The 24,132-nt window shown below is 42.8% G+C and overlaps 1 protein-coding gene across 4 annotated transcripts in view; it reads left to right on the top strand.

Annotated features, from left to right (window-relative positions):
* Positions 1-15,287, top strand: part of LOC110496210 (POU domain, class 2, transcription factor 2-like) — a 69,550-nt gene extending 54,263 nt beyond the window's left edge. For 3 of the 4 annotated variants that reach the window (XM_036952768.1, XM_036952769.1, XM_036952770.1), the window contains exons 5-15: positions 7,256-7,369; positions 7,714-7,932; positions 8,174-8,300; positions 8,504-8,601; positions 8,906-9,100; positions 9,326-9,616; positions 9,917-10,108; positions 10,609-10,657; positions 10,862-11,009; positions 11,607-11,680; positions 12,233-15,287. In XM_036952768.1, coding sequence (XP_036808663.1) covers positions 7,256-7,369; positions 7,714-7,932; positions 8,174-8,300; positions 8,504-8,601; positions 8,906-9,100; positions 9,326-9,616; positions 9,917-10,108; positions 10,609-10,657; positions 10,862-11,009; positions 11,607-11,680; positions 12,233-12,531 — 1,806 coding nt within the window. In that variant the 3' untranslated portion in view covers positions 12,532-15,287. The remainder of the gene's footprint in view (positions 1-7,255; positions 7,370-7,713; positions 7,933-8,173; positions 8,301-8,503; positions 8,602-8,905; positions 9,101-9,325; positions 9,617-9,916; positions 10,109-10,608; positions 10,658-10,861; positions 11,010-11,606; positions 11,681-12,232) is intronic. The other variant, XM_021571981.2, reaches the window with a different exon arrangement.
* Positions 15,288-24,132: the final 8,845 nt, after the last annotated feature.

Raw genomic sequence — 24,132 nt, 5'->3', positions numbered from 1 at the left:
GTATAACAGAACTGATATTGCAGGCGAAAGCCTGAGAAAAATCCAATCCGGAAGTGCCTCATGTTTTGAAAGCGTTGCGTTCCAATTCATCCCTATTGAGCAGTGAATGGGCTATCAACCAGATTACTTTTTCTCCGTATTTCCCAAGGTGTCTACAGCATTGTGACGTAGTTTTACGCATTTATGTCGGGTAAAATACAGAGGTAGCCATTATTCCAATCGGTCCTACTGAAAAAACAATTGTCCCGGTGGATATATTATCGAATAGATATTTGAAAAACACCTTGAGGATTGATTATAAACAACGTTTGCCATGTTTCTGTCGATATTATGGAGCTAATTTGGAATATTTTTCGGCGTTTTCGTGACTGCAATTTCCGGGTGATTTCTCAGCCAAACGTGAAGAACAAACGGAGCTATTTCGCCTACAAAAATAAATTTTTTGGAAAAAAGGAACATTGGCTATCTAACTGGGAGTCTCGGGAGTGAAAACATCCGAAGCTCATCAAAGGTAAACTATTTAATTTGATTGCTTTTCTGATTTCCGTGACCAAGTTACCTGCAGCTAGCTGGACAAAATGCTATGCTAGGCTATCGATAAACTTACACAAATGCTTGTCTAGCTTTGGCTGTAAAGCATATTTTGAAAATCTGAGATGACAGGGTGATTAAGAAAAGGCTAAGCTGTGTCTCAATATATTTCACTTGTGATTTTCATGAATGGGAATATTTTCTAGGAATATTTATGTCCGTTGCGTTATGCTAATTAGTATCAGTTTACGCTCTCTCATGCGGGATGGGGAGTCATTAGAGGTTAAGAAGAAATTCTTATTTATAATGACAGCCTACTGGGGAAATTTGGTTTAACTGCCTTGTTCAGGGGCAGAACAACAGATTTTTACCTTGTCAGCTTGGGGATTCGATCCAGCACCTTTTGGTTACTGGCCCAATGCTCTAACCACTAGGATACCTGCCGCCCCTCAGTAAAAGGCACATTTCAGCCCGCTTGGAGTTTACCAAAAGGCACCTAAAGACTCTCAGACCGTGATAAACAAGATTCTCTGGTCTGATGAAACCAAGATTGAACTCTTTGGCCGAATTCCAAGCGTCACGTCTAGAGGAAACCTGGCACCATCCCTACGGTGAAGCATGGTGGTGACGGCATCATGCTGTTGGGATGTTTTTCAGTGGCAGGGACTGGGAGACTAGTCAGGATTGAGGGGAAGATGAACTGAGCAAAGTACAGAGAGATCCTTGATGAAAACCTGCATCAGAACACTCAGGACCTCAGACTGGGGGCGAAGGTTCACCTTCCAACAGGACAATGTCCGTAAGCACACAGCCAAGACAACGCAGGAGTGGCTTCAGGACAAGTCTCTGAATATCCTTGAGTGGCCCAGCCAGAGCCCGTACTTGAACCCGATCGAACATCTCTGGAGAAACCTGAAAATAGATTTGCAGCAACGCTCCCAATCCAATGTGACAGCACTTGAGAGGATCTGCAGAGAAGAATGGGAGAAACTCCCCAAATAGAGGTGTGCCAAGCTTGTAGTGTCATACCCAAGAAGACTCAAGGCTGTAAACGCTGCCAAAGGTGCTTCAAGAAAGTACTGAGTAAAGGGTTTGAATACTAATGTAAATGTGATATTTCTGTTTTTTATTTTGAAGAAATCAGCCAAAAAATTTAATTGAACTGTTTTTGCTAAAAAAAAATATATTTTACAATAAGGCAACCTAACAAAATGTGGAAAAAGCCAAGGGGTCTTAATACTTTCCGAAGGCACTGTTTATGTGACCCACTGGCTTGATTCGGTCTTATGTAGCAAAATTTGAAATTATGTTTTTTACATTGGATAAAAGTAGAGACTCCAGAGCTAGACAATGGTATATCATACACTACAGTTGAGGAACAATGGGAAAGTAATTATCAGTGATGCGATATCCAACATTTTCCTTGCCAAAAATAACCGATATAAAAAATGTGCAGCCTTTTAAGAATTATAGTACAATTAAATAGCTAACACACCACATGAATGCAGCGGTCTAAAGGCACTGCATCTCAGTGCAAGAGGCGTCACTACAGTCCCTGGTTCTAATCCAGGCTGTATCACATCCGGCCGTGATTGGGAGTCCCATAGGGCGGCGCACAATTGGCCCAGCGTCGTCCGGGCCGTCATTGTAAATAGAATTTGTTCTTAACTGACTTGCCTAGTTACTGTAAATCAAGGTTACACACACACACACACACACACACACATCACACTGACCAAAAAGTTATTTTGTTGGCATTTACGATGTCCCCATTACCAGTCAAACATAATTAAAACCTATTTCTTTCACTTACTTGCTGTGCCGTTTTGTTGTTCATTTGTTCAGTCGTTTCATTCTCAACCAGGATTTCTGTAGAATGCCGTTTGGGTCTTTGCGTGTCAAAAAAGAAACATGTCAAATAACACTAGATAGCTAGGTATCCTCATCTAAAATAACCCAAATTTATAAGACCGTTCTTATTTGATGAATGGTTGTCGGACCCATCTACGTGAAGCTGGCCACAATAAGGATTAGCCACAATAGTGGACTTTGCGGGTAGCCTTCAAAATAAAAGTATGGCATAATTCTACTATTTGTATTCATTTGGATCACTGTCAATCACATATGCTTATTTTGAAGGCAAACCACAAACTCCACTATTGTGCCTAAATCTTATTGTGGCTAGCTTCACAACACTTAAACCGGTCCGGTCGAGCGTCACTAGACAGATGACGCTATCTGGCTGCTAATATCTTTAGCTTTGGGCAACAGGGTTAAGTAGCTGGCAAGCTATTTATTTTCATGAACTGAAGTTCATTTCAATAGGTGAACAACAAGTGGCAACCTAGCTAATACTTACTCACAAGGATTCTTAAATCATTGCTAAGAATAATGAAAATGACTGCAGTTGCTAAGAATAATGAAAATGACTGCAGTTTCTACTGGTCATTGTTTGCAGGCTGGTTGTATTTGTGCTAGCTAGGTACCAAGCTAAAGCTAGCTATCCCAGAAGTTGCTGTCGAACAAATTATGCTTTATTACCAACTCAGTATTGTAAAGACATTGTTTTGTACAGCTTTGACAGTGCTACTGTATCTTTTTTGACACGCAAATACCTGAACGGCGTTCCATAGTATGTATGTCGTGAAGCTAATAGCAGTGACACTATTACTTTGTAACTCCGGTAGGGCAACATCTGAAAAATAGCGCACTTGGTAGTGTGTACCGGTGCTCGACCAGTCGGCGAAGCCAACATTACCCACGACAGAGTACGGTTGATTGTCAAGGGCAACGAATTCCATTATCTTGGCTTTAATGGATTTCGTCTTTGAGTTGTCTCGCTGAAATGTTCTTACTCTTTCAAATGACTTGTTGGCTGCTCGATCCACACAGCAGACATTGTGTGGGCTAGGTTAGGAATGCTGTTGCATGTGTAGCGCAAAATTCTATTTGCCGTTATTACGTTATATAAGTTATATAGGTATGCGCTGTAACTTTGACATCGGTTTTTAACATTGGCGTTAAACTAAACTAGACATATTGATTCTGATATGCTTGCCGATATATCGTGCATCCCTAGTAATTATGCTTTGTAAGTTGATAAACTTGTAACACCACCTTTGAGACTCCGCCTGCATATTTGCAATCAAACGCCAGAATTTTCTCCATCTCGTTAGCTATCATACTCTGCTTCCACCGGACATTCCACTGATTTCAAAACTCGGTCCATTAGCAACACTTTTGCAGTTCTTTGTGATATCTTTAAAAAAAATCTGCGTTAGAAAGGATTACCTACACATACTAAGCAGCTCATGTTATAGACCGAAGCATGCTACATGGCAGACCAATCCGAACTCATCTCTTGACATGTTCAGCCCATCCATTGTCTCAGCCAATCATGGCTAGCGGGAAGATTCCTGACTTTCTCTGTGGCTAAACTAATTCGGCTCATCATTTAACAATTTTATTTGTATTTCCAGATGACATACACATTTGTTAAGGCAAATAAAAGTTCACATGTTCCAGAAGGCATTTCTTTTTTTAACAAACAAATTCATGTTTATGTTCAAATTCCTCTCCTGTGAAGTAATGAAGCGGGACCTACGCCTAGTTTCCTGAAACGAGTCACATATCCACTAAACAAAAATATAAATGCAACATCAGGGCCTAAAATTCACTGCCACTGTGTCATGTAGATGGAAAAAAACCTGCCAGGCCCTCAGATTTTTTACCAGCCTGAATATATTTTTGCTATAATTACATACAAAAAACTGATGACCATGCTTTGTAATGTTTCTAAAACAAGAAATGTATTATTAAGAAGTAATGTGGTATTTTGCTAAAAAAAAATAATGTTTGTGACCTGTGTCTTTTACCCCAAATATCAGATGATTAAAAAAATTCAACTGCCCATTTAAGGGAGGGAGGTTACCGTGGTAAGATTTGGGATGTGACTAGTAATAGAACGCTTCTCTTCGCTATCAGTTGAAGCAGAAGATTCAAACTAACATTTGAAAACAGCCAAGCTTGTGAACAAAACAATGTATTAAGCCAAGAAACCGGAGGACTTTGCTGACTTGAGTAAATTATACCAACTATTATGCTTGTGCAAGCTCCTTGTATCTATCAGCGCTTCACTCACAGTGCACAAAGCTGTTGCTGCGCAAGGTGGGATCTAGGATTTGTATTTCTTTGTGCGATTAGCAGATATGGAACAAAACAGCAGAAATACTTTGCACATATTCTAATACTTGACTTTTGACTATTTTGTGTAATGTAATGCGCCCACTCTAGAGCCCTGAAAATGTACCACCTGCCAACGTGGCTGGTGAAATAGCCATTCTTACCCGCTAATACCTAAATCTACCCGCATTTGGCGGGTGTTAATTTTAGTGAGCATTTTTCTTTGCCAAGATAATCCATCCACCTGACAGGTGTGCATTATCAAGAAGCTGGTTAAGCAGCCTCATTACAGAGGTGCACCTTGTGCTGGGGACAATAAAAGTCCACTCTAAAATGTGCAGTTTTGTCACACAACACAATGCCACAGATGTCTCAAGTGTTGAGTGAGAGTGGAATTGCTATGCTGATTGCAGGAATGGCCACCAGAGCTGTTGCCAGGAAATTTGATCTTCATTTCTCTTCCATAAGCCACCTCCAACCTTGTTTTAGAGAACTTGGCAATACATCCGTCCGGCCTCACAACCGCAGACCACGTGTATGGCGTCGTGTGGGCGAGTGGTTTGCTGATGTCAATGAACAGAGTGCCCCATTGTGGCGGTGGGGTTATGGTATGTGCAGGCATAAGCTACGGACACCGAGCAACATTGCATTTTATCGATGGCAATTTGAATGCACAGAGATACTGTGACGAGATCCTGAGCCCATTGTCGTGTCATTCATCCACCGCCATCACCTAATGTTTCAGCATGATAATGCACGGCCCCATGTCGCAAGGATCTGTACACTATTCCTGGAAGCTGAAAATGTCCCAGTTCTTCCACGGCCTGCATACTCACCAGACATGTCATCCATTGAGCATGTTTGGAATACTCTGGATTGACGTGTTCAAGTACCCACCAATATCCAGCAACTTCGCACAGCCATTGAAAAGGAGTGGGACAACATTTAATCAGGAGTGGGACAACAGTTCACAGGCCACAATCAATTGAGTGGCCCAGCCAGAGCCCGGACTGGAACCCGATTGAACATCTCTGGAGAGACCTGAAAATAGCTGTGCAGCAACACTACCTATCCAACCCGACAGAGCTTGAGAGGATCTGCAGAGAAGAATGGGAGAAACTCCCCAAATACAGGTGTACCAAGCTTGTAGCGTCATACCTGTCACGATCGTCGAAATGAGCGGACCAAGGCACAGCGTGAGTTGAGTTCCACATATTTAATACAAAGTTAAACCTCAAACAACGAACGTTAAAGCCGTGGTGCAACATGCACACACACAAAACAATATCCCACAAAACAGGTGGGAACAAAGGACAACTTAAGTATGATCCCCAATTAGAGACAACGATAATCAGCTGGGAACCATACACAAAAACAAACGTACAAATACAAATACTAGAAAACTCCCCTAATCACGCCCTGACCTAAAACACCATATAGAACCCAGAGGGCTCTCTATGGTCAGGGCGTGACATCGGTGCAGAGGAAGGCTCCTGCCATGGAGCGGGACTGGACACCGTGCCTGGACTGGGCATAGGCGCAGAGGAAGGCTTCAGCCTAGGAGCGGTACTGGACACCGTGCCTGAACTGATGACACACTCCTCAGGTCGAGGGTGTGGAGCCGGCACAGGGCGTACCGGGCTGGGAGGCGCACTGAAGGCCTAGTGCGTGGAGCCGGCACAGGTTTCACCGGACTGATGACGCACTTCAGGGCGAGTGCGGGGAGCCGGCACAGGACGTACCGGGCTGGGAAGGCGCATTGGAGGCCTGGTGCGTGTTGCCGGCACAGATGGCACCGGACTGATGACACGCTCTTCAGCATGCCTGCGCTGCAGCATACTCCTCGCCAACACCTCTCTCCGGGATCCCTCATTAAACTCCTCCACCGACTCCCAGACGGGCTCTGGCACTCTCCGCTGCTCAGCCGACTGCCCCTTGTGGTGCAACATGCACACACACAAAACAATATCCCACAAAACAGGTGGGAACAAAGGACAACTTAAGTATGATCCCCAATTAGAGACAACGGTAATCATTGGGAACCATACGCAAAAACAAACATAGAAATACAAATACTAGAAAACCCCCCTAATCACACCCTGACCTAAAACACCACAGAGAACTCTGAGGGCTCAGGGCGTGACAATACCCAAGACTCGAGGCTGTAATCGCTGCCAAAGGTGCTTCATCAAAGTACTGAGTAAAAGGTCTGAATACTTATGTAAATGTAAAATGTTTAGTTTTTTTTATTTTAATACATTTGCAACAATTTCTAAAAAGCTGTTTTTGCTTTGTCATTATGGGGTATTGTGTGTAGATTGATCAATTTTAGAATAAGGCTGTAACGTAACAAAATGTGGAAAAACTCTAAATATATGTTTTTGCTCCAATCAGGTTATTTCTGGACCGTATTTCTGTCTATTTAAGGGACCCATTTTGGCAACTAAAATGAGGCTTGTGTACCAGATCCCCAAAAACATTTTTATGATTATTCTTTTGAGCTTTAACCTTATTCAATGTTTTGATATTATTCACCCTGCAGAGTAAAAGTGAGGCAGTACCTGAGATGATCTCCACCCATGTGCCGCCTCCTTCCCAGCAGCAGACGCCTCACCCTCACACACAACTCATGTTGGCAGGGAGTCAGCTGGCAGGGGTAAGCACTGGCACAGATGTAATGTGTAGGCGGTTAGGGTGATGGACAGTAAGCATTTTCTGCTTCGCTCATGCTCTTGCTTGCATCTCACCAAGGTTGGAGTGAATTCCATTTTCATTCAATTCTGTCAATTAAGAAAGTAAACGGAAATTCAAATTCCAATCTTCCTCATTCCTGAATTGACTGAATTAAAATGGAATTCATCCCTTCTGCCTCTTACTGCCTGCTCAAACGCTGGGTGACACTATTCTTTTTCTCTATCTCTTCTGCTTTTTCACCTCCTCTCTTTGGGCAAACCCTACCCTCTCCTCCACCACCTCCTCTTCTTCCCGCCTCTTCCTCAGCTGGCTGCCCTCTTGCCTGCGCAGCAGCAGCTGTTGCTTCAGCAGGCCCAGGCTCAGCTCCTGGCCGCTGCGGTGCAGCAGTCCAACGCGGCTCATGCTGCTCATGCCGCTCACGCAGCCGCCCAAGCCAATCAGCAGCAGCAGCAACAACAGCTGACCAAACAGGAGCAAGCCCCACCCCAGCTCACCCTCTCTCAGCCTATCCAGCTCACCGCCCAGGTAGGAGCGGCCAGTCACGGATCAGATATGACCAGCTTTAAGCCAATCTAACTCACTAACCAACACTTCTCTGTCAGAAGTGTTTCTCTATATACTCTTAGGTGTTATTACTTTGAAGGTTGGGGCTGTGCACATTTGGGTTGTTTGCTAATTTCTTTGCATTGTATTGTGTGTATGTTGCTCTGTTCAGAAATCATACATGACTCGTTGACCCTTTTCTCTCTCTCGCTTCCTCCTGTAGGATATCCAGCAGCTGTTGCAGCTGCAGCAGTTAGTCCTGATGCCCGGCCACCACCTGCAGTCTCCTCAGTTCCTCCTGCCTCAGGCCCAGGGACAACAGGGGCAGCAGGGTAAGTGGGACCTACTAAGTAAGTGGGAACCACCATCATCAACACTGTCACTTCCTCTTGGCACAAAACATCATGTATAGCTTGGGTGTTCTGATCTAACTGCTTAGTTCTAAAACAAGTTAGAATAAAGTTGTAACAATACAGTTAAAAAACAATAAAGTAGTGTTCATTGAATTACAATACTTTAATAGTGTTAACGGCTTCTCCGTTGTGTTCCTTAGGTTTGCTCTCGACACCTAATTTAATTCCGCTACCTCAACATCAGCAAAGCCAGGGGAGTCTTCTAACTATTCCACCCAGGCTGGGACTGCAAGCACAGGTATAGTATTATTGAAAACCACCACACCACATATGTGTGTGTGTGTGTTGAGACTGGACTTTATAACATACTGTACTACATACTTGTAAGTAGGGTAGGGATCTGCCTCTACAAGCAGAAAACAAAGAGCTCTGTGGAATCAGTGCTGGTGCATTGATCCAAACGCTGATCTAATCAAACACCAAACCCGTAACCCAGAGTGTGTTTGAATTGATCCACAGTTTAAACATGGCTAATGTCAGTGTGCCAGCCACCCCTCGCCATTCCGCAGGAATGATATGGGTTTATGTCTCCCGTACTGTAGCGTCGCCATGGTGATGGCCTCTCATCTTTACAGAGGGACAAGAGCGGGGATGTCGGGGTGACCTCCGGGGCCTCGGCAGCCCCCATGACCTCAGTGACCTCTGGCCCTCACGGCGAGGAGCCCAGTGACCTGGAGGAGCTGGAGCAGTTCGCCCGCACCTTCAAACAGAGACGCATCAAACTGGGCTTCACACAGGTACGTTTGTATGCGTGCGTGGGTGTGTGCGTGTGTGTATTGTGATAAAAGGGCAAGAGAACCATGAGCAATTTGATCAAGCTAGACTACATATGGGTCAGAGTGTGTGTTGGTGTGTGTGTGCGTGGGTCAGAGTGTGTATGTGTGTTTGCAGTGAGGGGGGGCAGGAGGAGCTAGAGGCCAGAATGAAGATGACTGTTTAACACAAATTCTCTCTTCCCTCAGGGTGACGTAGGCATGGCGATGGGGAAACTGTATGGGAATGACTTCAGCCAGACCACCATCTCTCGCTTCGAGGCCCTAAACCTGAGCTTTAAGAACATGTGCAAGCTCAAGCCTCTGCTTGAGAAGTGGCTAAACGATGCGGAGACCATGGCGATAGACAGCATGCTTCCCAGCCCGAACTCTCTCTCCTCCCCCATGATGGGGTTTGAGGGCATGCCGGGGCGTCGCAGGAAGAAACGCACCAGCATCGAGACCAACGTCCGCGTGGCCTTAGAGCGCAATTTCATCTTGGTGAGAAAGAGATACGTCCCACAACAGACTCCTAAGGAACACACTCAAATGACATTCTACTCCCTACCCTGCACTCACAGTGGAGTACATAAAACAATGACTCTGTTCACAACAGTTTATTTCACTTTTGGATGAACATTTCATTTAACGTAAATAAATATTTACCCTTGCTTGGTATTTTCTAAATATTGCTGAAACTGTTGAATGTAACATTGACAACATGTCAGCTTTATGCGATATAAAATGTTTGTGGCCTCTGACAACATGATTGACCATGATTTTTGACTGTGTTCCCTCCAGAACCAGAAGCCTAACTCAGAGGAGATTCTCCTGATGGGCCAGCAGCTCAACATGGAGAAGGAGGTGATTCGGGTCTGGTTCTGCAACCGGCGCCAGAAAGAGAAGCGCATCAACCCTTGCAGTGCCACCCCTCCCCTGCCCAGCCAGCCCCCCTCCATGACGCACAAAACCCCCTGCTACAGCCCGCACATGGTATGACCCCGCACTCACCCCATCCCCACTCTCCCCACCATGCCTCTCATTGGCAGGCCTTTGGTCCTTTGCCTCCCTGTTCCTTAGTTTGGAAACAAACTGTATAAATACAAGTCAGGCATCATGAGAGGAATAGATCTTTGACTCTCTGGATCTATGGACTTGCCCCCCTCCCTCTGCATGACCCCATGTGTGACCCTGTGGCCTAACCCATCCTGCACTGCTCCACTCTCAGCACCGTGCAAATGACTACACTGTTGTATGAGGTGCCAAATGTTACAGACCAACCCACACGTCATCACAGTTACACCATGAGAGCATGTTTCTTCTCTCTCTCCTCCTCACGGCCTATCCACCGCTCCTTTTCTTTCTTTCTTTCTTTCTTTCTTTCTTTCTTTCTTTCTTTCTTTCTTTCTTTCTTTCTTTCTTTCTTTCTTTATTTCTTTCTTTCTTTCTTTCTTTCTTTCTTTCTTTCTTTCTTTCTGTTCCTCTCCCTCCAGGTGTCCAGTCAGGGGCTGCACCAGGCTGCCACCAGCCTCAGCACAACAGGTGAGGAAATAGATTTTTGGATACATTTGTGTTTTTGTGAAGCTAGGCCATAAGTGCCAGAGGTCTAAATTCCCTTTAGTGGATTAAGACATAGAGACGAGTGCAGATGCCCAGTACCATGGACATTGGGAAAACCTAGCAATGTAACCAAATGTACTGTATACCATTCATATTACCACTGATGGTTCGCGCTCTCTTTCTCAGTGACCAGTCCATTACCCTCGGTGACCTGCCCTCTGACCCACTGTGGCTCTGCATCCACCAGCTCCACCCCCTCCTCTAGGACTCCGCCTCCACACAGCACAGCCAGCCCCGCTCCTTCCACCCTCAGTACCCACAGCCTGAACGCTGGGTGAGTGTCTTGTTTGTCTCTCTCTCTCTCTCTCTCTCTCTCTCTCTATCTCTCTATCTACTACTCTACACTTACTCAATCTAACACTGAACAATCCCTCATACTCAACAAACACACTTTCATATTCGCTGGGTTAGTGTCCCCTAATTATATAATTATACTCTATCCTCTCTGTCCCTTGCACACTCAACGACTACTGCTCAATAGAACACTGACTCCTAACACTGAATCCTCAATATCTGCTAAACTGTGTCCGCAGCCAATAAAGTCAACTTTGAGACTGGATGAGGTGATATTTACTGACTTGCTGGGAATTCGTGGTATGGGGCTACATGGGGAATGTCATGTCACCCCACCTGTTTAGCAGCAAATCTGAAAGTTCTCACACATATGAAGAAACATGAATATTTGTCAACCCAGAGTCAGACCCAGGCCAATGCATGAATTGAAAACATGTTGTGTATCCTTAATAGAAAAACCTGAGGGTGTTTGATTAATGAGCTTTCACTTAACCCTCTTGGTCCTTTTCTCTATCTCTGCATGTGTGAATGTGTGTGTATGTGCACATGGGGGAATATGGATCCATACATATTCCAGGAACACAATGATGGGAGTAAGCACAGGGATGAACCAGGCTCTCGTCAGCAGCAATCACCTGGCCACAATGCAAGGTGTGTTTGTCTGACAAAATCGGTGTGTATCCAGATTATGGACTGTATTCTGACTTCTGATAAGCACGCGCAACACTGCCTGGCGTAAATCGTGACTTGGTGTCAATAGGATCCAATTTTGACTTAAGCGTGCAGATCTCAAGTCAGAAAAGAGGATGTCCCTCCATTTGCCATCATTTCAACATGCGAATTCAGATCAGTTGAAATTGCATGTCTTCACACCATCCCATTCCATCCATATCACCACCAAGTAGATCATGGGAGTGTCGTGTGTGTCTGTGTGTATGTGCCAGGCGTTTTACTGTAAGCTCTGACTGGCTAAGCTCTCCTTGCTCTACTCATACCACGTTCTCTCATCTGTTGCAATGTCTCACCTTCATCATCACCATCCTTCATCTCACCATGTCATCAGTTACAGTGTCACCCAAATCGATGCCGATGTATCTCTGGTAGGTGTATTCACTTATTCTTTCTCCTCTACCTTTCTCTTCCCCCACCAATCCTTCCACCTGCCTCTCTCACCCCGTCCCCTGTAACTCTATCATGGTTCAGCTCTGGCTGCCAGTGGTGGGCAGCTGCCCATTTCCAGTCTTGAGGCCAGAGGTCAGATGATCCTGGGCGGGGCGGGGGTTCGCCCCTCCCTATTCCTCAACCGCCACACCCTCCTGCCTATGGCGTCCCACCAAGCCGGCGTGGGTTTGGTCGGCGGTCCCAGGGGAGCCTCTCCACCCCCCGGCGCCAGTGGCATGGACGTCGACTCCTGCTCTGCCTCTCCCTGCTCCAGCCCCGCCTCCTTCGGCTCGTTCAGCGAAGCCTCACCGCCGCCGCTTGGCGGGGCCATGGCCGAGTGACGACGACACAACCCAAAGGATCCTATCAGAAGGAGGAGGAGGAGTTTTAGTGGAGCTTTACAGAAACACCTCACCTTTCAACCAAAGCCATCTCTCTCTCCCTCCATTTGTCGCCTCCTCTCACTCTCCCGGAGTCTTTCAAAGCCAAAAAAAAATACACAGATTGAAAGAGGAAGAAGAGAGCGAGGAAGAATGGAGAGGAGGAGAGAACAGGAGAACGGTGGAGATTTAAACCAAAAAATATATATATCTATACAGTTGGAGAGGTGGCATTGTGGAACACAGTGAATGCTAATGTTCATTTACTCCTTTCTCTGGAAAAGAACAAATGAGCTGAAAAACCTGATGAAAAAGAGGGCAGGGATGAGAACTGAACTAAGACTGAGAGAGAGATGGGTGGCAAGGACAGGAAAAGAAGGAAAGAAAAGACTTTCAACAAGCTTCAGCAGATGGATGGAAAGAGAACCACATTTTTAAAAAACCTACAGGGGAAAAACACACAAAGACAAAAATGACAAACATGCCAAAATCTCCAAAACCGAAATACCAAAAACTGAAACCAAAAAAACGGAGAGAAAAGCTTTACTTAAAAGACTTATGATTCTGATCTGTCCAGGATCAGCACATCAACCACACTTAACAAGGCCAAAAACATGTATCATTTCATCATAATATATTATTTTAAAGTTTTGTTTTCAACACTTTTACAACGCTTACTTTTAGTATTTTATATGATTTGAGCTTTGGGTTATGTCATAGCAAATGATTTGATATAGATATCTTAGTAGTGTCAGTCCTCCCACATATCTCTACCTACCTCTCTAGTGGCTCTACAGTTTTAACCTAGTTACAGTATTAAACTGTGTTGTGGATTTAGCAGTCAGACTAATAACAATTAGTAACTTTCCAACTTATTTTGTGGTTTATTTTCTTATTTCTGATTTTTCTAATGATCATCGTAATTATCATCATCATCATTAGGGTTATTATCTTCAATATTTGTTTAATATGATGAGATATTTTTATTTTTCTAGGCAGGTCAGTTAAGAACAACATCTTATTTACAATGACGGCCTACCCCGACCAAACCCGGATGACGCTTGACCAATTGTGCGCCGCCCTATGGGACTCCCAATCACGGCCGGTTGTGATACAGCCTGGATATTATTGCCTCCTTTGTTTCATAACTTATTTTATACAGTGGACTCAAATTATTGACACCCTTGATAAAGATGAGCAATAATTACTCTGTAAAATGAATTATTAAAATACTGGGCTATATTGTATGCAACAAAAAAATGGGAAGTTATGTTATACGAATAATTGCTCAGAGAAAGAGATTCTGTTTAACTAGCAATACAAAAAAATACAAATAAAGATAGGGGTCAAAATTATTGGCACCCCTGTTTTCAATACTCCAGCATCCTCCCCTTGTAAGGACGCTGAGCCTTTTTCTAAAATGTTTTATGATATTGGAGAACACGTTGGGAGGGATCTTTGACCATTTCTCCATACAGAATCTCTCCAGATCCTTGATATAATTTGTCTGCGCTTATGGCCTTCCATCTTCAATTCAAACCACAGGTTTTCAATGGGGTTCAAGTCTGGAGACTGAGATGGCCATAGCAAAATGTGGATGTGTGGTCAATTAACCATTTCTTTATGGATTTAGTGGTTGGGGTGGTTGGGGTTATTGTGTTGCTGGAATAGTCCCTTAACATCAATGATCCACCACCCTATTTTACCGTATGAGGAACGTTTTCACCACTGGTGTGCGTGGCCAAAGAGATCCATTTTCATGTTATCTGAACATAGAGCTCTTTGGCCAAGCACACCAGTGGTGGGTTTGGTGTTGAAAAACCGAAGCATATGCGTAAAAGTACCTCATACCAATGGTAAAATATGGTGGTGGATCTTTGATGTTATGGGGCTATTTTGCTTCCACTGGTCCTGGGGCCCTTGTTAAGGTCAACGGCATCATGAACTTTACCCAGTACCAGGGCATTTTTACCGAAAACCCGGTTGCCTCTGCCAGGAGGCTGACACTTGGCAGCAAGTGGAACTTCCAGCAAGACAATAACCCCAAGCACTAATCAAAATCCACATAGAAATGGTTAATTGACCACAAAATCAACATTTTGCAATGGCCATCTCAGTCTCCGGACTTGAATCCCATTGAAAAATTGTTGTTTGAAGGCTCAGTGTAGTTATCCTCGCAACGTGAGGGTGCTAGAGTATTTTAAACAATAATTCTGACCACTATCTTTTTTAGATTTTCTTGTATTACATGTTAAAAAATATATATTTCTCTGAGCAATTGTATTAGTGTAAAATATAATTTCTCCTTGTTTAAAGAAAACAACAAAATAGCTCAGTATTTTTATAATTTATTTTATACCATTTTTTTTATCACCTTTATCAAGGGTGCCAATAAGGATGGACCTGACTGTATATGAACACCAAAATGTACTCTACTGCCTGTTGCTTCAAGCACACACACACACACACACACACACACACACACACACACACACACACACACACACTACACTACACTACACTACACTACACTAGAATGTATTGAGATGTTGAACTAAAATAATCCTTTATGCCTTTCATTATATTTGTTTGCCTGTTTTTTTTAAATACACTACCATTCAAAAGTTTGGGGTCACTTAGAAATGTCCTTGTTTTTGAAAGAAAAGCTATTTTTGTCTATTAAAATAACACCAAATTGATCAGAAATACAGTGTAGACATTGTTAATGTTGTAAATGACTATTGTAGGAAACGGCTGATTTTTAATGGAATATCTACATAGGCGTACAGAGGCCCATTATCAGCAACCATCACTCCAGTGTTCCAATGGCACCTTGTGTTAGCTAATCCAAGTTTATCATTTTAAAAGGCTGATTGATCATTAGAAAACCCTTTTGCAATTATGTTAGCACTGCTGAAAACTTGTTTTGATATAAGAAGCAATAAAACGGGCCTTCTTTAGACTAGTTCAGTATCTGGAGTATCGGCATTTGTGGGTTCGATTACAGGCTCAAAATGGCCAGAAACAAAGCACTTTCTTCTGAAACTCATCAGTCTATTCTTGTTCTGAGAAATGAAGGCTATTCCATGCAAGAAATTGCCAAGAAACTGAAGATTTAGTACAACGCTGTATACTACTGTGTACTACTACTTCTGATCAATTTGATGTTCATTTAAATGGATAAAAAAACAAATACATTTCTAAGTGACCCCAAACTTTTGAACGGTAGTGTATATCATTTCCATATAATTCCACCAACTTCATATCATTCACTTCCAGTCAGTCACTCTTGGATACCAAAGCATTGTTTCTCCCGACTGGAAGAGCCGGGAAACAAGTGTTCAGACAGAAACCTCAGCAGTGTCAAAAACCAAATACCCAATAACAGGACGACTCCACACCAAAAAAAAGTGACAGCATCCCTCCCAGTCCCCAACCCCCTGCCCTCCATCCCTTCTGTCCCTCTCCTTTGCCTCGAAAGATGGGGTGAAAGGGCCAAAAAAGAAGAGAAGAAAACAAGAAGACTACCCAGAGAAGTCAAAGGCAAAAAAAGGATCTGTTGAAAACTGCAGGGGAAAACCGAGGAGAAAGCTGGAACGGAGGACCCAAACCAAAAAAAAAACTAACCAAAACCTCCGTATGAGCAACTAAACTGAACAGATAAGAAACCAAAAACCAAATACAACACGTTGTAGACGAAGAGGAGGAGGAAGAGAGAGGGAGGGGTCAAGCCCTGTCTGTCACAGTCTGAGACAGAGGCTTTCCCTCTCATTCTCTCCTCCCTCCTCCATTTGTGACCTCCTTTGTTCAGCCTTTTCCTGGACGGAATAGCTAATGACCTCGCGGAACTGAATTTTAAAATATATATTTTTTGTTTTTGCTTTTCATGGTCTGTCTATCGATTGCTGTATGACTTTGTCTCATTGCTTTCTACTTGACGGGGTGATTTATTGCCTATTTTCATATCTTGTCTGGGTTCTTTTTTGTTGTAGTGCTTTTTTCATTAGGTTGTTGGAAAGAATACTGTGAAAATGTAGCTTCCAAACTTTTCTTTGATCAAGAATGTCGTGAAAAAGCCAAAACTGAATACCAAAAGCGAAACTTTTTGACACAGACATACCAAATACCAACCAAACCAATGCACAATTGTCAGAGAGGAACAGTTGGATAACTGTGTTTGTGCTAGGTTTTCTGGATAGATATATAGAAAGACTGGTAGAGCAAGAAAGGTACTGTGCGAGCGTGTGCATTCAGGCATGCTTCCATACATGATTGCCCGTATACCTGTGTGTGAGATATGGATGGTGTGTATGTGACAGGAGAGGAAAAGTGAGATCGAATGAGTGTGGGGAAAGATTTATTCTCTTGCATATTAACCAACCCATAAAGATTCAGTACACACTGTTCTGTCTAGTGTACCACAGAATAGTGTTTGATAAAGGCATGGAACTTCACGAGTGAAATGAAGCATACTTGGGCACATATAGGCAGATATTAAAGGCAACCAATGATAATATTGTGGGGAGGGGCGGGCGGAAATCAACTGAAAACCAGTTGACAGACACTTTTAGAGGGGATGTATCTGTTAGTGCTTCAATAGATTTTGTAGGAAAAAATATATATGTTCTACTGCTTATTTATTGCTAATGTATAAAAGGCTGTGAAGTGATCCTTGATACAAATGTTGATGATAACAATGACTTGATTTTAGACCAAAAGCTTTAAACTATCTCTCTGGGGATCTTTGTTTGAAGATGTGTATTTATTCATGTTCAGGGGAGGATACATTTCTTTGCAAATGATTTGTACGTTATGAACTCCCACCTGTTTATTTATTGATTCATTTGTTTATGTAATTTATTTGTTCTATTTCTGGATTGGGACCTTTGAGGTTCTATTTTGGGGAGAGGTGATCTTGAGATTAAGACAAGAAGACAAAATGCTTTAAAACACAAAGAAAAAGGCAGAGCTTTAAAACAAAAACTGAAACCAAATGTAAAGACTGTGGGTGTCATCTCATTGCCCATGTCAACTGATTAAAACCCTAACCTAACGGAGAGGAAGAGAGGGAGAGCCTATCAAACTGATCCATGAAATGGGTACATTTTAGAGTTATAGTGGACCCTGAATTTTCTCCTTTCTCTTTTCTGCTTACACCTGTGAGCGTCAATAGGAGTTCAGACACGTCTAGATGCCTCTAGATGTTCACACTTTCTCCAGCTCGCCCTTTCTCTCTCTCTCTCTCGCTGTCTGGTCCCGTCTTTCATTTCAAGGCGAGGGCGACGTCATATATATACCTCATATTCTTTGATGAAAAACCAAATAGACAGAAGCTTTAATAAGACATGTGACCCTGGTCGTCTTGGCTCAGGAGAGGGATACAAGAAGTGGCCTGGCTATTGAGTTTGATGAACAAGCCTTTAGAACACTTTATTTTTAAACGGTTAAAGAAAAGACGTTTGTAAGCAGTTTCCTCTGTTTTATAGGTCACTCCTCAGAAGTAGATGCACCACTCCTCTCTCCTTCAGTGGGTCTTTGATTTCTGTTGACAATGTTGTGAGGGTACTGGAGGTGTTTATGGCAATGTTTCTTCTGAGAAGGTGTGTGTGTGGGATATTAACATGATGCTAATACTGTACAGTATGTGTGCCTGTGTAGGGCTCTCCTGTGGTGGACCGAGAATGATACCAAAGTCAAACCACCACAGTGAGACCACACACACAAAACACGCGCACACACACAGTTAATCCATGTGTATATAAACATTCAGGAGTCTTCATAAAGACTGTAAATGCTACATAATGGTGTATATTACCCATCATTGACATCAAAAGACATACCACTGTCTTCAAGAGCACTTAATGCTATGAAGCAATGCGCCTTGAATTGTGACCATTTTATACTGTAGTTATAAGTGGCTATGAATGTTTGTTTTATGTGCTTATTAAGAATATCCTCAATTTATAGGTCTCCATGAACTAAGATATTTCTTTGGCCTTGAGAACACAAATATGTCTGAACGTCACATCAAATCAAAGTGCATATAGTAAAAGAGAGAACAAACAGTGAATTTGGCACATATTCTTTGTTTATTTTTTAAACATATTTTTTTCTACAGTACAGCTTAAATCCAAAGGTAATTTCATTAGTACGGCAAAGAAAGATTTTACTAATGAAAACCTCAATAGTGAAAACCAAAGAACTCCACCAACCTTTTTTATTTTACACATAAAAAATTCCCATTTTTCTTTTTGATGGTAAAAACTCAAAGTTCTCTTTAATACAATGTTTGGTGATGATGATGATAACTATGATGCTGATGATGATAACTAAAACACTGCTCTCTAACTTTGTATCTGTTACGACCCATTTCATTTCTGTTTGTGAGTAACCTGCTTTTACCTCAAGTCTCTCTCTGAGTTAGTAACCTGTTTTTTTTATTTTGTTCCCAACTGTTAGCCTGTCCCTTATTCATCGCTATGGGTGTGCCTGTTGTTTGGGGGGGAGGGGGACAAATGAAACAGTAAGTGTTAGGAATAAAGTGCGAATTTAGACCAATCTGTCCATGTCTTTTATTTATTTGCCCTCTTGGTGTTCAAAACCAGTTATTGAATGTCTTGCATATGACTAAAGAGATATTTTTGCAGTGCCGCCAGTATGTAGATTTAAAGTAGGATTTTGAACTCAATTTGAAGCTGAGTTAAATCAGTTAACAGTTAACATTGTTTTATTGAAAAAAAGGGATCCAAATGGGTATTTCTGCATCAGGAGAAGAATAAAGTATATTGTCTTCTCCCTGAAACCCTATTACCGGTTTTGGTCAAGAAAGCCTTAAGTCGGTGAATTGATGAATAACTGTCTATATGCAAAATAGAGTCCTTGATAAGAGTAGATACACAAAGAAAAGTAGGTTAGAGGTCCAATGTCTCTAGTCTAGATACACTACATGACCAACAGTATGTGGACACCTGCCTCTCCGAACATCTCATTACAAAATCATGGGCATTAATATGGCGTTTGTCCCCTCTTTGCTGCGATAATACCCTCCATTCTTCTGGGAAAGCTGTTGGAACATTGTTGCGGGCACTTGCTTCCATTCAGCCACACGAGCATTAGTGAGGTCCGGCAATTACGCCTGGCTCACTATTCATCCCAAAGGTGTTCGATGGGGGCTCCGTGCAGCCCAGTCAAGTTCTTCCGCACCAATCTCAACAAACCATTTCTGTATGGACCTTTCTTTGTGAACGGGGGCATTGTCATGCTGAAACAGGAAAGGGCCTTCCCCAAACTGTTGCCACAAAGTTGGAAGCACAGTATCGTCTAGAATGTCATACAGTATGCTGTAGCGTTAAGATTTCCCTTCACTGGAACTAAGGGGCCTAGCACCGAACCATGGAAAACAGCCTCAGACCATTATTCCTCCTCCACCAAACTGTACAGTTAGCACTATGCTTTGGGGCAGGAAGTGTTCTCTTGGTTATCCACCAAACCCAGATTCGTCCATCAGATTGCCAAATGGTGATGTGTGATTCGTCACGCCAGAGAAAGTGTTTCCACTGCTCCAGATTCCAATGATGGCAAGCTTTACACCACTCCAGCCGATGCTTAGCATTGCGCATGTTGATCATAGGCTTGTGTGTAGCTGCTCGGCCATGAAGCTCCCAATGAAGCTCCCGACAAACAGTTATTGTGCTGACGTTGCTTCCAGAGGCAGTGTGGAACTCTGTAGTGAGTTGCGCGCTTCAGCACTCGGCAGTCCTGTTCTGTGAGCTTGTGTGGCCTACCACTTCGCGGCTGAGCCGGTGTTGCTCCTAGACGTTTCCACTTCACAATACCAGTACTTATAATTGACTGGGGCAGCTCTAGCAGGGCAGAAATGTGAATAACTGACTTGTTGGAAAGGTGGCATCCTATGACGGTGCCACGTTGAAAGTCACTGAGCTCTTCAGTAAGGCCATTCTACTGCCAATGTTTGTCTATTGAGATTGCATGGCCGTGTGCTCGTTTTTCTACACCTGTCAGCAACAGGTGTGGCTGAAATAGCTGAATCCACTAATTTGAAGGGGTGTCCACATACTTTGTGTATATATATATATATTATATAAATAATCAGTGCCATTTAAGATGAGGGAGGACAATATTTTTTCATGAACATGGCCTTATTTCTATTACATTGGATGACTGTCATTCATATTGCATTCACTCAGTTCAATGTAACATGGATAGGTTTAGGCTACTACAGGATACTCACATTTTCCCTATACTCATCGTGAGGTTGCTACAAACTAGCCTATGAATGAAAGTTTGCAACATAGGTGCACACAGGTCGAGAGACAAATTTGAGGTGACAGACAGTGACACATGGACTGATGGTGACATTCAATACCACCGTGCACACACTTGCCTGCATCTAGCTGATCTATGGTGTAATCGTTGGTCCAACAGTTGCAAACAAGAACTTCTATTGGACAAATTCAGGTATGTTTATTCTCGTTTTGTCCCGTTTAGGAAACATTTTTCAACAGAATCAGCGGAATAAATACATCCCTGATCACGCGTAAACACAGTTCACTTTCATAGTAGTCAAGTTGTATTCCTTCTCGCATCTATGCGCTCTCACCTCTTCCCATTGCTTGTGTACTTTAATGCACTTCACATCAACTGTATGTCACCAAGCAAAAAAAACTTTCCAAGCCTAACCGCTACACACAGTCTACTTCGCTGTCACCATCTAAAGTAACGTCATAGTCAGCATAGCTAATAGAATTAATGCTTTAGTAAACCCGCTACAAACATGCAGTAATGTTACAGTAAACAGTCAGTATAGTCATAGCCAGCTAGCTAACATAGCATCCCTCTGTAGGCTGAACCAGCTAGCTGCATTTTCTAGCTAAGTAAGTGCAACTGAAAGTGAGAAGAAAAAAAATGACACTCTATTTCTCAAAACTCTTCAACTGTTGTCTTTCTTTCTCTTTGAGTCAACTACTCACCACATTGTATGCACTGCAGTGCTAGCTAGCTGTAGCTTATGCTTTCAGTACTAGATTAGTTATCTGATCCTTTGATTGGGTGGACAACATGTTAGTTCGTGCTGCAAGAGCTCTGATAGGTTGGAGGACATCCTTTGGAAGTTGTCATTTATTACTGTGTAAGTCTATGGAAGGGGGTGAGAACCATGAGCCTCCTAGGTTTTGTATTGAAGTTAATGTACCCAGAGGAGGATGGAAGCTAGCTGTCCTCCGACTACACCATGGTGCTACCCTACAGAGTGCTGTTGAGGATCCTGTAGATCTTCATTGCAAAACAGTGTGTTTAAATACATTTTTTGGTGACGTGATTATATTTAGTATAGTTTTATCTAAAAAGGATAACTTTTTAAATGTTTTAAAACATTTATTTTTATGAAATTCACTGAAAAGGATGGTCCTCCCCTTCCTCCTCTGAGTAGCCTCCACGTATGTATATATACTTTTAACCTCTTTCCACTGTTCAGTCATGCACGCTATTCTTACTTTATTTTGAAATAGGTGTAAGTTATTCAGGTATAATTTTATAATATCATCATGATTAACCCAAATTCAGCTATAGTATGCTATACCTACACTGTGGTTTAGAGTTTGGTCAGACTTTGTGCAGTCTTTCTAGTAAATTAGTGGGTGGCATAGTGTTTTTCAGTTTTAATCGAGGATATCGTGGATCGTCTGGGATTGATATACAATACTCATCCTACATGATGGATACATTAATTAATTGAGATTAGACTGTTGCTGCTTCCCAGAATCATGGAAGAAGCCTTACGGCTCACACATGACATGAATTGGAAAATATCATCCTTCTTTTCAGTATATGACAATAACAGGGGTAGATCCCACAGAGGGCGATTACCAAGTAACCAAAACCAAACAGACTTGCGTCATCTTAATCGAGTGACAAAACTCACTTTAAATCATCCTTTCACAAGACTGCGTAGTGTCTGTCTGAGAGTTAATGCGGGTAACAATCTCCCGATGCTTTTGGTCTGGTGTGGTGAATGGTAACAAACTCCTGATGCTTTTGGTCTGGTGTGGTGGATCTGGGTGGCCTAGTAGTGTAGGAGGGAGGGAGGGAGGGAGAACCGACGAGGGATCTTTCCAGTCAGTCCCAGTCCTTCTTCCTCTCTTCTGGGAAGTCTTGTTTATCCTACATGTGTTAGCCGAGGAATCCATCAAGGGCTAGTAACGAATGGAGAGCCTGCCGGGCTGTTGTAGAGGGCGTCTGTGTGTGTTGGGCATGCACACACGTTCCACTGCCTAGTGAGGTGAGAGAGTGTCGTCCCCCCCCCCCCCCCCCCCCCGTAATACACAGTTGAGACTATTGGCTATTTCTCTACTAATGTTTATTGCCAGTGTGTCTCAAATTCACCAACAGACACCACATAGACTGGTGTGGGCTTAGTGAAATGCCACATTCATGCCCACACTGGCCCATTTAAATGTATAATGGAGCGTGGCATGGCCCAACACATTCTGCGTTGTTATTGGCAATTGCTCTGACGTCTGATACATCGGCCTACTAATAAGAGCCACCACTAGATGGACACCTACACAAGAATGAGAAAACATGCTTTGAGAAGGCCTGGCTGAGCTATGTGTAGGAACAGTCAATCATGGCACCCATGTACTGCTGCCGATTTAACATATACAAAAGTGTTTTTCATGTATGATTTTGAAGGGGACCTAATCTTTTATTCAGACCAATATAGAACGGAGTATAAAACTTTTCCTTGAAAATCAGAGCAGGGCATTCTGAATGACAAATAAAACAAATGTACTGGAAGTTGAGTACTTTGCATTCCTGACTTGAGAATAACTGGTAGCGTCAACCTGTACAGACGCGTCATGCGGGTTTAAGCTCATTTGAATACATATTTGAATTAGAGGTAAACACAAGTATTTGTGCAGGAAACACTGTGTACTGAGGAGGAACAATTCACTTCTTTAAATGTTATGCCTAAACGTGCAAATGTGTACGGTTTGGTTCGATTCTGACGTGAATAAGAAAGGGCCAGTTTGACTTCTTCCTGTTTGAAAGATATCCTGCAGCTGCATGATAAATGCCATATACCGGTAAGTGTATTCCGGTGGGAACTAACAAAGGATTTCCACTGTGTTAATGGATGAATCACACATTTATGTGTAGGAAGTTTCATTGTGATAATGAATGAATCACATGCAGAGGACCTATATTGACCTGTAGTCTACTTAATTTCTGCCTGTCACAAATAACTATCACAACAAATACCACTGTAATCATTTACACAGTTGAGTCAGCTAGTTACAGAGAAGACTTCCTCTCTTAACATGACCTGACCCAGAATAAAATCAAATAAGACTGCTACACTTCCGGGAAAAGCTCAGGGCCCTAGTATAAACTACGGCTATAACTATCCTCCTGATTCTTTCCTGATCAGGATGATCACATTTGGGACCCGAGGATGAGCTGCTCTATGTCTTTTGACGACTGCCACCCTCTCCATGTGTCATCTCTTGTAGACACGCGTAGTCCCGGATGACGCAACTGTCT

This window comes from Oncorhynchus mykiss, chromosome 18 (genome assembly GCF_013265735.2).
Source record: "Oncorhynchus mykiss isolate Arlee chromosome 18, USDA_OmykA_1.1, whole genome shotgun sequence".
In the NCBI taxonomy this organism is placed as follows: domain Eukaryota; kingdom Metazoa; phylum Chordata; class Actinopteri; order Salmoniformes; family Salmonidae; genus Oncorhynchus; species Oncorhynchus mykiss.
Note: the sequence above shows the minus strand (reverse complement) of the source record. Positions and strands in the feature narration are given on the sequence as shown.